Source organism: Heptranchias perlo, chromosome 35 (assembly GCF_035084215.1).
Source record: "Heptranchias perlo isolate sHepPer1 chromosome 35, sHepPer1.hap1, whole genome shotgun sequence".
NCBI classification, from domain to species: Eukaryota; Metazoa; Chordata; class Chondrichthyes; order Hexanchiformes; family Hexanchidae; genus Heptranchias; species Heptranchias perlo.
Window position 1 is genome coordinate 28742266 of NC_090359.1, and position 14395 is coordinate 28756660.

General features: G+C 48.6%; 1 protein-coding gene across 2 annotated transcripts in view; it reads right to left on the reverse strand.

Moving 5' to 3' along the window:
- The window catches only part of srrt (serrate RNA effector molecule homolog (Arabidopsis)), a 61396-nt gene that overhangs the window by 31764 nt on the left and 15237 nt on the right, over positions 1-14395 (reverse strand). For both annotated transcript variants that reach the window (XM_067972295.1, XM_067972294.1), the window contains exons 6-9: positions 9049-9218; positions 8121-8296; positions 6124-6285; positions 4898-5030 (exon numbers count right to left, since the gene is read on the reverse strand). In XM_067972295.1, the coding sequence (XP_067828396.1) occupies positions 4898-5030; positions 6124-6285; positions 8121-8296; positions 9049-9218 (641 nt within the window). The remainder of the gene's footprint in view (positions 1-4897; positions 5031-6123; positions 6286-8120; positions 8297-9048; positions 9219-14395) is intronic.

Sequence of the window (14395 nt, forward strand, 5' to 3'; positions counted from 1 at the left end):
GGTGAAAGTTCCCCCACTGTGCTGGTAGGAAGGGAATTCCAGGATTTTGACCCAGTGACGATGAAGGAACGGCGATAGATTTCCAAGTCGGGATGGTGTGTGACTTGGAGGGGAATGTGCAGGTGGTGTTGTTCCCATGTGCCTGCTGCTCTTGTCCTTCTAGGTGGTAGAGGTTGTGGGTTTGGGAGGTGCTGTCGAAGATGCCTTGGCGAGTTGCTGCAGTGCATCCTGTGGATGGTGCACACTGCAGCCACTGTGCGCCGGTGGTGAAGTGAGTGAATGTTTAGGGTGGTGGATGGGGTGCCAGTCAAGCGGGCTGCTTTGTCCTGGATGGTGTCGAGCTTCTTGAGCGTTGTTGGAGCTGCACTCATCCAGGCAAGTGGAGAGTATTCCATCACACTCCTGACTTGTGCCTTGTAGATGGTGGAAAGGCTTTGGGGAGTCAGGAGGTGAGTCGCTCGCCGCAGAATACCCAGCCTCTGACCTGGTCTTGTAGCCACGGTATTTATATGGCTGGTCCAGTTCAGTATCTGGTCAATGGTGACCCCCAGGATGTTGATGGTGGGGGATTCGGCGATGGTAATGCCGTTGAATGTCAAAGGGAGGTGGTTAGACTCTCTCTTGTTGGAGATGGTCATTGCCTGGCACTTGTCTGGCACGAATGTTACTTGCCACTTATCAGCCCAAGCCTGGATATTGTCCAGGTCTTGCTGCATGCGGGCTCGGACTGCTTCATTATCTGAGGGGTTGCGAATGGAACTGAACACTGTGCAATCAGCAGCGAACATCCCCATTTCTGACCTTATGATGGAGGGAAGGTCATTGATGAAGCAGCTGAAGATGGTTGGGCCTAGGACACAGCCCTGAGGAACTCTTGCAGCAATGTCCTGGGGCTGGGATGATTGGCCTCCAACAACCACTACCATCTTCCTTTGTGCTAGGTATGACTCCAGTCAATAGAGAGTTTTCCCCCTGATTCCCATTGACTTCAATTTTACCAGGGCTCCTTGGTGCCACACTCGGTCAAATGCTGCCTTGATGTCAAGGGCAGTCACTCTCACCTCACCTCTGGAATTCAGCTCTTTTGTCCATGTTTGGACCAAGGCTGTGATGAGGTCTGGAGCCGAGTGGTCCTGGCGGAACCCAAACTGAGCATCGGTGAGCAGGTTATTGTGAGTAAGTGCCGCTTGATAGCACTGTCGATGACACCTTCCATCACTTTGCTGATGATTGAGAGTAGACTGATGGGGCGGTAATTGGCCAGATTGGATTTGTCCTGCTTTTTGTGGACAGGACATACCTGGGCAATATTCCACATTGTCGGGTAGATGCCAGTGTTGTAGCTGTACTGGAACAGTTTGGCTAGAGGCGTGGCTAGTTCTGGAGCACAAGTCTTGAGCACTACAGCCGGGATATTGTCAGGGCCCATAGCCTTTGCTGTATCCAGTGCACTCAGCCGTTTCTTGATATCATGTGGAGTGAATCGAATTGGCTGAAGACTGGCTTCTGTGATGGTGGGGATATCGGGAGGAGGCCGAGATGGATCATCCACTCGGCACTTCTGGCTGAAGATGGTTGCAAACGCTTCAGACTTGTCTTTTGTACTCACGTGCTGGACTCCGCCATCATTGAGGATGGGGATGTTTTCAGAGCCTCCTCCTCCCGTTAGTTGTTTAATTGTCCACCACCATTCACGACTGGATGTGGCAGGACTGCAGAGCTTTTATCTGATTTGTTGGTTGTGGAATCGCTTAGCTCTGTCTATAGCATGTTGCTTCCGCTGTTTAGCGTGCATGTAGTCCTGAGTTGTAGCTTCACCCGGTCAGCACCTCATTTTTAGGTATGCCTGGTGCTGCTCCTGGCATGCTCTTCTACACTCCTCATTGAACCAGGGTTGATCCCCTGGCTTGTTGGTAATGGTAGAGTGAGGAATATGCCGGGCCATGAGGTTACAGATTGTGCTGGAATACAATTCTGCTGCTGCTGATGGCCCACAGCGCCTCATGGATGCCCAGTTTTGAGCTGCTAGATCTGTTCTGAATCTATCCCATTTAGCACGGTGATAGTGCCACACGACACGTTGGATGGTGTCCTCAGTGCGAAGACGGGACATCAACTCCACAAGGACTGTGCGGTGGTCACTCCTACCTGGAACAGGTATATTGGTGAGGACGAGGTCAAGTAGGTTTTTCCCTCGTGTTGGTTCGCTCACCACCTGCCGCAGGCCCAGTCCGGCATCAAGTCCTTCAGGACTTGGCCAGCTCAGTCAGTAGTGGTGCTACCGAGCCACTCTTGATGATGGACATTGAAGTCCCCCACCCAGAGTACATTCTGTGCCCTTGTTACCCTCAGTGCTTCCTCCAAGTGGTGTTCAACATGGAGGAGGACTGATTCATCAGCTGAGAGAGGGCGGTAGGTGGTAATCAGCAGGAAGTTTCCTTGCCCATGTTTGACCTGATGCCATGAGATTTCATGGGGTCCGGAGTCAATGTCGAGGACTCCCAGGGCCACTCTCTCCTGACTGCATATAACTGTGCCGCCACCTCTGGTTGGTCTGTCCTGCCGGTGGGACAGGACATACCCATGGATCGTGATGGAAAAGTCTGGGATGTTGGCTGAAAGGTATGATTCTGTGAGTATGGCTATGTCAGGCTGTTGCTTGACTAGTCTGTGGGACAGCTCTCCCAATTTTGGCACAAGTCCCCAGGTCTACGTGAGGACTTTGCAGGGTCGACTGGGCTTGGTTTGCTTTTGTCGTGTCCTGTGCATAGTGGTCCGTCTGGTTTTATTCTTATTATGACTTTCTTTAGCGAGATTTTACAACTGAGTGGCTTGCTCGGCCATTTCAGAGGGCAATTAAGAATCAACCACATTGCTGTGGGTCTGGAGTCACATATAGGCCAGATTGGGTAAGGATGGCAGGTTTCCTTCCCTAAATGGCATTAGTGAACCAGATGGGTTTTTACGACAATCCGGTAGTTTCATGGCCACCATTACTGATACTAGTTTTTTTTAATTCCAGATTTTATTTAATTAATTGAATTTAAATTCCCCAGCTGCCGTAGTGGGATTTGAACTCATGACTCCGGATTATTAGTCCAGGCCTCTGGATTACTAGTCCAGTAACATAACCACTATGCTATCGTACCCTTACCAGGTTAATAGAACTCAATTTCATAAATTGCTCTGGTGGGATCTGAACTCACCACCTCTGGGTAGATTGTCCAATATCATAAATTGATTTCTTAACCCAGGGAGAAAAAAGTCAGCTGGCATAAGGGAGAAGGTTTCAGGAGGACAAAGGTGACATCAAGGCAGCACTTGACCGAGTGTGGCACCAAGGAGCCCTAGTAAAATTGAACTCAATGGGAATCAAGGGGAAAACTCTCCAGTGGCTGGAGTCATACCGAGCACAAAGGAAGATGGTAGTGGTTGTTGGAGGCCAATCATCTCAGCCCCAGAACATTGCTGCAGGAGTTCCTCAGGGCAGTGTCCTCGGCCCAAAGATCTTCAGCTGATTCATCAATGACTTTCCCTCCATCATAAGGTCAGAAATGGGGATGTTCGCTGATGATTGCACAGTGTTCAGTTCCATTAGCAACCCCTCAGATAATGAAGCAGTCTGTGCCCGCATGGAACAAGGCCTAGACAACATCCAGGCTTGGGATGATAAGTGGCAAGTAACATTCGTGCCAGACAAGTGCCAGGCAATGATCATCTCCAACAAGAGAGAGTCCAACCACCTCCCTTTGACATTCAACTGCATTACCATCGCTGAATCCCCCACCATCAACATCCTGGGTGTCACCACTGACCAGCCACATAAATACTGTGGCTACAAGAGCAGGTCAGAGGCTGGGTATTCTGCGGCGAGTGACTCACCTCCTGACTCCCCAAAGCCGTTCCACCATCTACAAGGCACAAGTCAGGAGGGTGATGGAATACTCTCCACTTGCCTGGATGAGTGCAGCTCCAACAACACTCAAGAAGCTCAACACCATCCAGGACTAAGCAGCCAGCTTGATTGGCACCCCATCCACCACCCTAAACATTCACTCCCTTCACCACTGGCGCACCGTGGCTGCAGTATGTACCATCCACAGGATGCACTGCAGCAACTCGCCAAGGCTTCTTCGACAGCACCTCCCAAACCCGCGACCACTACCACCTAGAAGGACAAGGGCAGCAGGCACATGGGAACAACACCACCTGCACGTTCCCCTCCAAGTCACACACCATCCCAACTTGGAAATATATCACCGTTCCTTCATCGTCACTGGGTCAAAATCCTGAAACTCCCTACCTAACAGTGCTGTGGGAGAACCTTCACCACAGCGGTTCAAGAAGGCGGCTCACCACCACCTTCTCGAGGGCAATTAGGGGATGGGCAATAAATGCTTGCCTTGCCAGCGACGTCCACATCCCATGAACAAATCAAAAAAAAGATAAATCAAGAGCGACCTGGGGAAGAGAAGGATGAACATGAACGTGAGCCAGAAAGGAGAGCTCCATGCTGGTGAAGGTGGTCCTTGTGGTGTGTTGTAGGTGTCATGAAACCCACTCCCCTGTGACCAGGCTAGCGTACCATACCCCTGGTCTGTATGGCTCAATTACTCACTACCCCTACTAGCTGAGGCACTGATTGCAAAACAGGGAGGATGAAGAGCAAATCGGGCATGGTACTGGGAGTTTAATGACTGAGGCTATTCACAAATATGAGACTTAAAAGTGGAGGAAGTTGAATTTCAATCCCTGATGATACTTTGGGGTGCGTTTGTACTTTGGGTCTATTACTCAAGGCCGTTCAAATCCTTCTCTCTGCAATATCCAAAGCAGCAATACTGAACCGCCTTATCTCTCCATTGTAACGGCCAGTGTCAGTAAAAGCTCACAGTACCTGAATCCCCTTCCTCTGTTCTTTCCACACCTGGTGGGACGATTTCAGGCTCGGATTCCGAGTCGGAGGCAGTAGCATCATCCTCGTCGTAACTATCATCTCCACTGTGCTTTCTCTTCCGCTTCTTCCCAACCTGGAAATTACAAGGTAAAAATCGGCACTGAGCAAACAAGATCCCACATCATACAGGCACGTAAAAACCCTTGTAATCAAGCAGCTTGTTGTTGCTCCATTGAGCTCCAGGCTGCTCTACAACCAATGGTAAAGGCAGCAAGTAATTGACCAGAAGATCTGGGGCTCACTCCTTAGCGTTTGCTGCTCAGTTAGCAGAGCTCAGTTGGAGCGGCAGCGACCCAGGGTAGAGTGGAAATCAGCCAAGGTCCCTGCTCCTGATCGCTACCCAGTGACCCAGGCTAGAGTGGGAATCAGCCAAGGTCCCTGCTCCTGATCGCTACCCAGTGACCCAGGCTAGAGTGGGAATCAGCCAGGGTCCCTGCTCCTGATCGCTACCCAGTGACCCAGGCTAGAGTGGGAATCAGCCAGGGTCCCTGCTCCTGATCACTACCCAGTGACCCAGGCTAGAGTGGGAATCAGCCAAGGTCCCTGTTCCTGATCGCTACCCAGTGACCCAGGCTAGAGTGGGAATCAGCCAAGGTCCCTGCTCCTGATCACTACCCAGTGATCCAGGCTAGAGTGGGAATCAGCCAGAGTCCCTGCTCCTGATCGCTACCCAGTGACCCAGGCTAGAGTGGGAATCAGCCAAGGTCCCTGCTCCTGATCGCTACCCAGTGATCCAGGCTAGAGTGGGAATCAGCCAGAGTCCCTGCTCCTGATCGCTACCCAGTGACCAAGGCTAGAGTGGGAATCAGCCAGAGTCCCTGCTCCTGATCACTACCCAGTGACCACACCCCCACTCCCCCCCCCCTCCCCAAGCCACACCTCCAAAATGCACGTGTGGGTTTCGGACGAGGTCAGGACTGAGCTCGGTTATGATGTGATCTTTTTGCTACGCGAAGAGTCCCAGTAAAGTCAGCACCTTCAGGGATGCAGGTCACTGATACTTCCTTGAGCCAGGGTCTTGCTCATTCCTCAATGGAACCTCCACACACACACCCACCCCAAGTAACCATTTAATTGTAAACAGTAAGACAACATCTGTCCACATAGCAGTGGGTTTAGGACACATACAGCACACCAAAGGGACCAGCAATAACTGATCAAACCACCTTCACAGGCACGGGGCTCTCCTTGGCTGGCTCACACTGTTCACCCTCATCCTTCTCTTCCCCCTCTTCTCCCTTCTCCTCCTCCTCGGGCAACTCTTTTGATTTGTCGTCTTCTTTGTCCTGCTGCACCTTCGCCTCTTCTGCCTGCTCACTGTTTTCTGCCTGGTGAGGAGGAGAAGGAGAAAGAAATCAATTAACACAGTGAAGCTCACTTCATTGCACATCAATTAAACACACACACCTTTTTCAGAATCTCAATTCTTCAGGCATTAACTCTCGGCAATTGGCTCCAAAGAGGCAGCTCGACCAATAGCCTGCAGCAGGTTATGGAGATTAAAGAGAAGAGATAATACACTTATTGCGTTGTTTCGATTGCCACAGTGCCTCCACTGGACCCATCTGCAAGGTACTGGTGCACCGTATCCTCCTCATTTACAATGCAGGCACGATTCACAGCGCTGGTTGACAACTGCATGTGCGCAAAATCGCCGGGCACTTGTTCACAAGTTGTAGTCCCGGTTTGAAAACAGCTGGCCCACATGCAGCGCGCACAGGTACGCGCGGTCCTTTCCGAGTCACGCTCTGGCCACGGACCGGCTCAATACCAGGAGCGGGCTCGTGTTAGCTAGCAACACAAATGTCCCGTTGTCACCCCGAGCAGGCTTAAAGCTCAGCCCATGTACAGGCGGAAAGCACGGCGCCGTGAGACATCCGGCACTGCAAAGAGAAGCTACCTGTCGAACTGAGCCCCGCACAACCTCGTTAACATTACAACAATAATGGTTAGGCCTCAGCAGTCTGGGCACCACACTTTAGGAAGGATGTCAAGGCCTTGGAGAGGATGCAGAGGAGATTCACTAGAATGATTCCAGGAATGAGATGCTTCAGTTATGTGAAGTAAATTATTTTTTAAAAAATTCGTTCATGGGATGTGGGCGTCGCTGGCGAGGCCGGCATTTATTGCCCATCCCCTAATTGCCCTTGAGAAGGTGGCGGTGAGCCGCCTTCTTGAACCGCTGCAGTCCGTGTGGTGAAGGTTCTCCCACAGTGCTGTTAGGTAGGGAGTTCCAGGATTTTGACCCAGCAACGATGAAGGAACGGCGATAGATTTCCAAGTCGGGATGGTGTGTGACTTGGAGGGGAACGTGCAGGTGGTGTTGTTCCCATGTGCCTGCTGCCCTTGTTCTTCTCGGTGGTAGAGGTCGCGGGTTTGGGAGGTGCTGTCGAAGAAGCCTTGGCGAGTTGCTGCAATGCATCCTGTGGATGGTACACACTGCAGCCACTGTGCGCCGGTGGTGAAGGGAGTGAATGTTTAGGGTGGTGGATGGGGTGCCAATCAAGTGAGCTGCTTTGTCCTGGATGGTGTCGAACTTCTTGAGTGTTGTTGGAGCTGCACTCATCCAGGCAAGTGGAGAGTATTCCATCACACTCCTGACTTGTGCCTTGCAGATGGTGGAAAGGCTTTGATTTGACATTGTTCTCCTTCGAGGTGGTTATGGGGAGATTCAATAGAGATGTTTAAAATCATGAGGGGTTTTGATAGAATAAATAAGGAGGAACGGTTTCCACTGGCAGGAGGGTCGGTAACCAGGGGACACAGATTTAACTTATTTGGCAAAAGAACCAGAGGGGAGATGAGGAGAATTTTTTTTTAACGCAGCAAGTTGTGATGATCTGGAATGCGCTGCCTGAAAGGGTGGTGGAAGCAGATTCAATAATAACTTTCAAAAGGGAATTGGAAAAATACTTGATGGGGAAAAATTTGCAGGCCTATGGGGAAAGAGCAGGGGAATGGGACTAATTGGATAGCACTTTCAAAGAGCCAGCACAGGCACGATGGGCCGAATGGCCTTCTTCTGAGCTGTACCATTCTATGAATATAAATGCAACAATAAACCGGGGACAGAGGGGCCCAACTGCACTAGATTTTGTAATAATTACTTAGTTGCGTTTCAATTCAAGCCTTACATCAACAGGAATAAAGAGAACGCGATTACCTTTTTGCCATCCTCTTCCTTCTCCTCCTTCTCTTTCTCCACCATCTTCCTATCATTGTCCAAAATCCGCCCCTCTTCCTTCTTTCCCGGTTCCAATTTCTCCATCTTTTCCTCCTCGTCCTCCAGGTCCAGAATTTTCACGTCGATTTCCGTCCCGCCCTCCATCTTTATGACAGCTGGCCGTCAGAGAGAGCGAAGAGAGGGTTTATTTTAAAAGTGGGCACGATCGGAGGCACTCACATCCAAGCAGCAGCAGCTCGGAGTGAACCCTCACTGCGCAAAGCAGTCAAAATTATAAACTATTCAAGTTTTGTTTATCTCGCTGCCCCTGCGCTGAGGCGTGGAGTAAAAAGAAAGGACTTGCATTTCTATCGTGCCTTTCACGGCCGCAGGACGTCCCAAAGCGCTTTACAGCCAAGGAAGTACTTTTTTCAAGTGTAGTCACTTTTGCAATGTAGGAAACGCGGCAGCCAATTTGCACACAGCAAGATCCCACAAACAGCAATGTGATAAAGACCAGATAATCTGTTTTTTAGTGATGTTGGTTGAGGGATAAATATTGGCCCCAGGACACCAAGGAAAACACCCCTGCTCTTCTTCGAAATAGTGGCCGTGGGATCTTTTACGTCCACCTGAGAGGGGCAGACGGGGCCTCGGGTTAACATCTCAGCCAAAAGATGGCACCTCCGACAGTGCAGCACTCCCTCAGTACTGGCACTGGGAGTGTCAGCCTGGATTAAGTGCTGAAGTCTCTAGAATGGGGACTCCATTTCATACACTGGTCCTTTGTGAATAAGCTGGCTTTTCAGGGCCAAACTAGATGCAGCTTTCTGTTGCCAGTCCGTGTTGAATATGGAACTGATTGGGCAGATTAAAAAAGAAGAAAGATGGCAAGGTAATAAAGGACAAGGTCATAAACAACAATTACCAGCGTCTAAAGCCTTCATGATGATATTGGCCTTATCGATGTCCAGTGAGAGGCCGTCAAACCAGCCATGCTCCATCAGGTAACAGTACACGCTGAGCCGGGTGCGCAGACCATAGTCAGCCTCCTGCTTGCGTTTCCCAGCTTCATCCGGGTGATATTTGGAACGGAACCTTCAAAAACGCAAAGATAAACGATAAGTTAGTAAAAATCGGACCGTGGAGCAGAGGGAAATGTTGCAGTAAGTTCAAAAGAAAACATGCAGCAAACAGGGATTGGCCAGAGGGGGAGGATTAAACAAGGCAGGATAACTAAGCAAACATGGACTGCAATTTGAGGGTTTTTAAGGTAGGCCCCTATCGTAATGGTTTTAAATTAAACCCTTGGTACTTCCTTACTGTCCGGTGGGGATATGGGAGAACACTGCTTTTCAACAAGTTACCAGGGTCTAGATGCTGAGTAGATTTTGTAAACTGTCTTGTCACTTAGGTTGGGGTGCAAATCCAGCCAGGGATGAAAGTGTCTGCCTGCTAACTGTAAATGTTCTACGTGAAGCGAGTCTGCCCAAGCTCCTGGTGTGCACATTCCCCAACACAGTGCGTCACCCAAGAGCAGAGGAGGGCTGTGGAGCGATACACTGGGGAGTAGTTTGTCTGGGGAGGGTGGGATAAGGCACGTTATCGGGGCAGTGCAGAAGGAGCTTTGCTTTACTTCTGGTCACCTTGATGGAAGGAAGTTCCATTGCCCACACTGATATCCCTCCCCTATAACAGTTCAAAGGTTCCCCCAAACACTGCAACTCAGCTATTACTATTTGCTTTTGATTGGGTCATTTATTGCTGTTGAGCAAATAATTTAGAGTTATTACTGAACTGTCAGAATATCTATTTCCATGTCAAACACTGGTATAATATCCTGAGGTGAACTGGATCCCGATTTCCTGTATACATCTCTGACACAAATCTTTACTGCAGGATCATTTTACTCCAATTTATAGGATCAAAGATAAATCGCAGTGTTGCCATGCCGTGCAACACAGGAGCAGGAGGAGGCCAATCAGCCCCTCGGGCCTGTTCTGCCATTCAATTAGATCATGACTGATCTGTACCTCAACTCCATTTACCCACATTAGCTCCATATATCCCTTGAGACCCTTACCTAACAATAATCTAGCGATCTCAGTCTTGAAAGCCCCAGCATCCATAGCCATTTGGGGGAGGGTTTTCCAGATTTCCACTACCCTTTGTGTGAAAAAGTAACTTCACCCCTGAACAGCCAAGCTCTAACTTTAAGATAATGCCCCCCCCCCCCCCCCGTTCCTGGGGGCGGGAGATGACTACATAAAACCCAAGAGCAGTTTTTATCAATGTCTCATCACCGAGGTGGGTCATGCCTTGTAATACACGCCTAATCCCCCTCCCCAAAGTATACTGGGGTGTGGTTTCATGGCGAACCAGCAGATCGCCCACCATCTCACCCAAATGGCTATCGTTCACACCAGCTTCGGTCCCTGGTCTGAAGACAGCAGCAAGCAGCAGTAGGCTATTCAATCATAATAGTCAGCAGGGATCACCAAACGGAGGAGGAGGAGGAGGAGGAGGAGGGAGGAGGAGCAGCAGCAGCCCAGGCTGCACTCAAACCCACAGGGATTTAAAACCAATTGTAGTGTCCCCAGCTGTTACCCTGGCTGAGATAAGCTAGCTCAGCACAGACCAGGATTGAATCTGGGAGACTTCCTGCCCTGTACAACTCCTTTCCTTTAACCAACTGAGCTGTCAGAACAGCTTTATCACTATTACTTTGTTCCGGTTAGCAGCTGATGGAACGCATAATTAACTCATCCCTAAAAAAGGTGTCACAAAAATGGGCAAGGAAGGCCATTTGGTTCACCCAGGTCCTACAGTCCCATCATCACAGTATCCAGTTGGTCCTTAAATGATTCTTGTGCTTGATAGCTTGGAATTCCTGCCTTGCTTATTTCATTTCCTCTGGAAAATCCCAAACAGAATCAACAGACATCAGTTAAGAGAAAAAAAACCCTAGCAAAAGAACATGAACAAATCACCAATTTAATTTCTTGTGCTTTTTTTTAAAACCTTTACTACAAGAATTATTTTTTTGGCAGCTTACGTACGGAGAAAATAATAATACTTAGGTGTCGAAGTCATCGCGAAGAATCTCAAGTGTGCGAGCGAGCGTTTTGTAGATTCTTTTCATTACCAGTGATAGTGACCCTCTCTAACTAAGCACTAACACTTTGGGATAACTAGACACTGCATTGTGCGCAGCGTGTGGCTAACTAGCTGTTCTCAGCACAAGGGTTTCCACTGCAGCGTGCCAGGATTTGCTTCAGATTTGCTCTCCTGCACCTTGTTTTCGAAGGGGGGGAAGAAAGGTGTCAGAATTAACATTATACAAACAAAAAAAGACTACAAACTCCAGATAACAAAAGGACAAAAAATTAAGAGGTTAGTTAATAGCGATATTTCCCTCTCTGTTCATTTTAGTGAAGAGGCACACATGAACTATAATGGTGCACCCTACTATAGAAACATGCCTACTTTTTGGGGGGGTAAAATACCCAAGAAAGAGAGAAAGAGAGAGAGAGAGAGAGAGAGAGAGGAATGTGCAAGTGGTTTGGATCTCATCTGCAAGCTTCCATATTTCAATATAATTAGATGCATCATTGCCACAGTTGCAGGAATCATCACTACAGAGCGTGGCAGTTCTCAGTTTATCTGATTTTCCCCTGACACTGCTCACCAAACATCAATGAGGAGTTGGTGCTCCAGTTTTTCTTCCTTCCAATTGCCTCCGGCGCCCCTTCTCCTGAAAGGTGCCGACTCTTGCTGGGAGGCAGTTCCATAGTCATCAGTCGCCCTCATGTCATCCTTTGCCTTTGAGCTGAGGCAGTGAGTGTCAGCAGGTTATCAGGCCAATCCCAGTCCTGTCCTCACCCGATGACCACACACCTGTGCTCTTTCCAGCACAGGGCCCAGGATGGAGATCAGGAGTGGGAGCGCTGACTGATTTGTTTCCCACTTCCCAGCCCCAGCAACACTGAGGATAACTGCAAGGATCAACTAACTCGGCAAAGACCGAGCAAATATGCAGCCTCTGGTCTGTACGAGTCAGTCCCACACTCTCAGCGTCACTAGGGCATATGGGCAGCTTGGCAGCATAAAAAGGTTTTTAAATTGGTTGGCCCGTCAAAATGATAGAAAATCAACACTACATTGGCATTAGCCAGATGTACCACTCAGTGACACATCTGGCGAATGCTTACAACCTCTTCATCCTTCTAAAGCATCGTTAAGGCACCTGGGGACATATCAGCTACTCACCAACCCACTGCCTGCTTTAACTCCCTCAATCGAATATGGGACTGGATACAGGATTCTTATGCTCGATGACCATGAAAGACAATCATCAAAATGATGAGTGTAGAATCGGGGACCCGCTGCATTACTTTTACAGGGGCTTTTATTTTTTTTTTGCACATGATCAGTAATCAGTCACAAAGTGATACTGTAGCAACAACAGTGCTGGAACGTCGCACTAAGGAGATCTGAGTGAGTCTCCGTTCTCGACAGATCTTTTTTAAAATGGTGGCGTAAAATGTTATCCTGCATCGAGCCATAGCTCAGTGGGTGTCCGGGCGGCGGGGCTGAAACACGAAATTCAACATGTAGAGGGAGAAAGGAGGAGGATTTAAACTGAGGACTGAAATCTGCGTCCCATAGTGTGGAAGCAATGTGATATCCAAACTTTCTGCACACACCTCTGTCAAGTTATTGTCCTACATCACAGCCAAGGAAGAGGGATGCCACACGCATTGTCACACCCATGTCATTGGACATCAGCGAGAATTCATCGCTGCCCACATATCCACAGCACTGAAAGATTAACACAACTGGGGAGGAAGGGGGTGTGGATTGTGAAACACGGGCCTGAGAGAACTTTAGAAATCACAGCAGGAGCTCCCTCAGGCACACCGTCACTCCGTGAATTCTAAAGTAGAAGTCGTCCTGTTTTGAAACAAACTTCACCCCTCCCAACCCAAACAGCAATCACGCGGTGACATCAAAACCAATCGTCCGAGGGTCAGTGACTACAGAGCGACCACTCGTCTAAGTTGAAAATGGTTTTCAGGAGAGAGGGAGCAGAGTGAGACAGAACAGCACGAGGAATGTTGCAAGGTTTCAGTGAGCAGCTTCAATTGGGGTCTCCGGTCAGACCCACTCACTCTCAGCAACACTTGGATACAGTCAATACCCAGGCCAAGTATGCCTCAAATTGAACATGAGACAAAAGGACTTTGTTGCAGTCACAGGGTTAGGGCACGGCTGACCAAAGCAAACAGTAACTCAAAGTGAATTTTTCAATCCTATGTCAGTACTAGGTGTTAACTGTATCCATATGATTTATATCAATTAGTGTTAATTGTATTCAGGTGGTGCGTATTAACTGGGGACTCCCGTATCCATGAGAGCTTATCTAGGGTGTGGGTGTAATGTGGATCTCTGTGAATAAAGGCTTGGAAGCAACTGAAGATCAGGCTCTAGTATTCTATCCTTCACCACTGGGCTGTCCAATTTGTATCATGTTAGCAGAGAATGGTTTGTACTGAAAAAGTCCTTGCAGATGGGACTTACAAGGCTAAAGCGAGGTTGGTAGCTAGGGGTTTTGAAGAGAAACTGAGTGATACAGATGTTCGAGTGGATTCTCCACTGCTGGAAAGGTTATCTTAAAAAATCTTTTTGGCTCTTTTGGCAACATGGTCATGGGAGTGAAGGTCAATTGAGATAAAAACCGTATTTCTGCAGGGCGATGCTTTTCAGAAAGAAGTGAGTCTGAAACCATCTAAAGAGGCAGCAGATGCAAAAGGATAACTATGGAAACTAAACAAATGCGCCTATGGCCTGAATGATGCTTCCAGGGTGTGGTATTTTTCGGTGAAATCTGTTTTGCTGAAAATAGGTTGTGTTCAACTAAGATCAGATTCCGCAATGTTTTATTGGTACCATAACGGAAAACTTTCGGGCATCTTCATGATGCATGTTGATGATTTCTTATGGGGAAGTACTGCGGAATTTGAGAAATTCGTCATTAATAAGATTATAGAGTAGAATTTAAAATTGGGAGTCAGGCCTGTGGGGCTTTTAAATATATTGGTTTAGATATTAAGCAGAGTGGGTCTGATATAACTTTAAATCAACAGTCCTATATAGAGAGTGTTACTCCCATCGTACTCTGTCATCACAGAAAGGTGATGTTATATCGAAAGAGACAGAGCAATTACAAAGCTTGATTGGTCAGCTGAACTGGTTGTGCACTCAGACTAGACCAG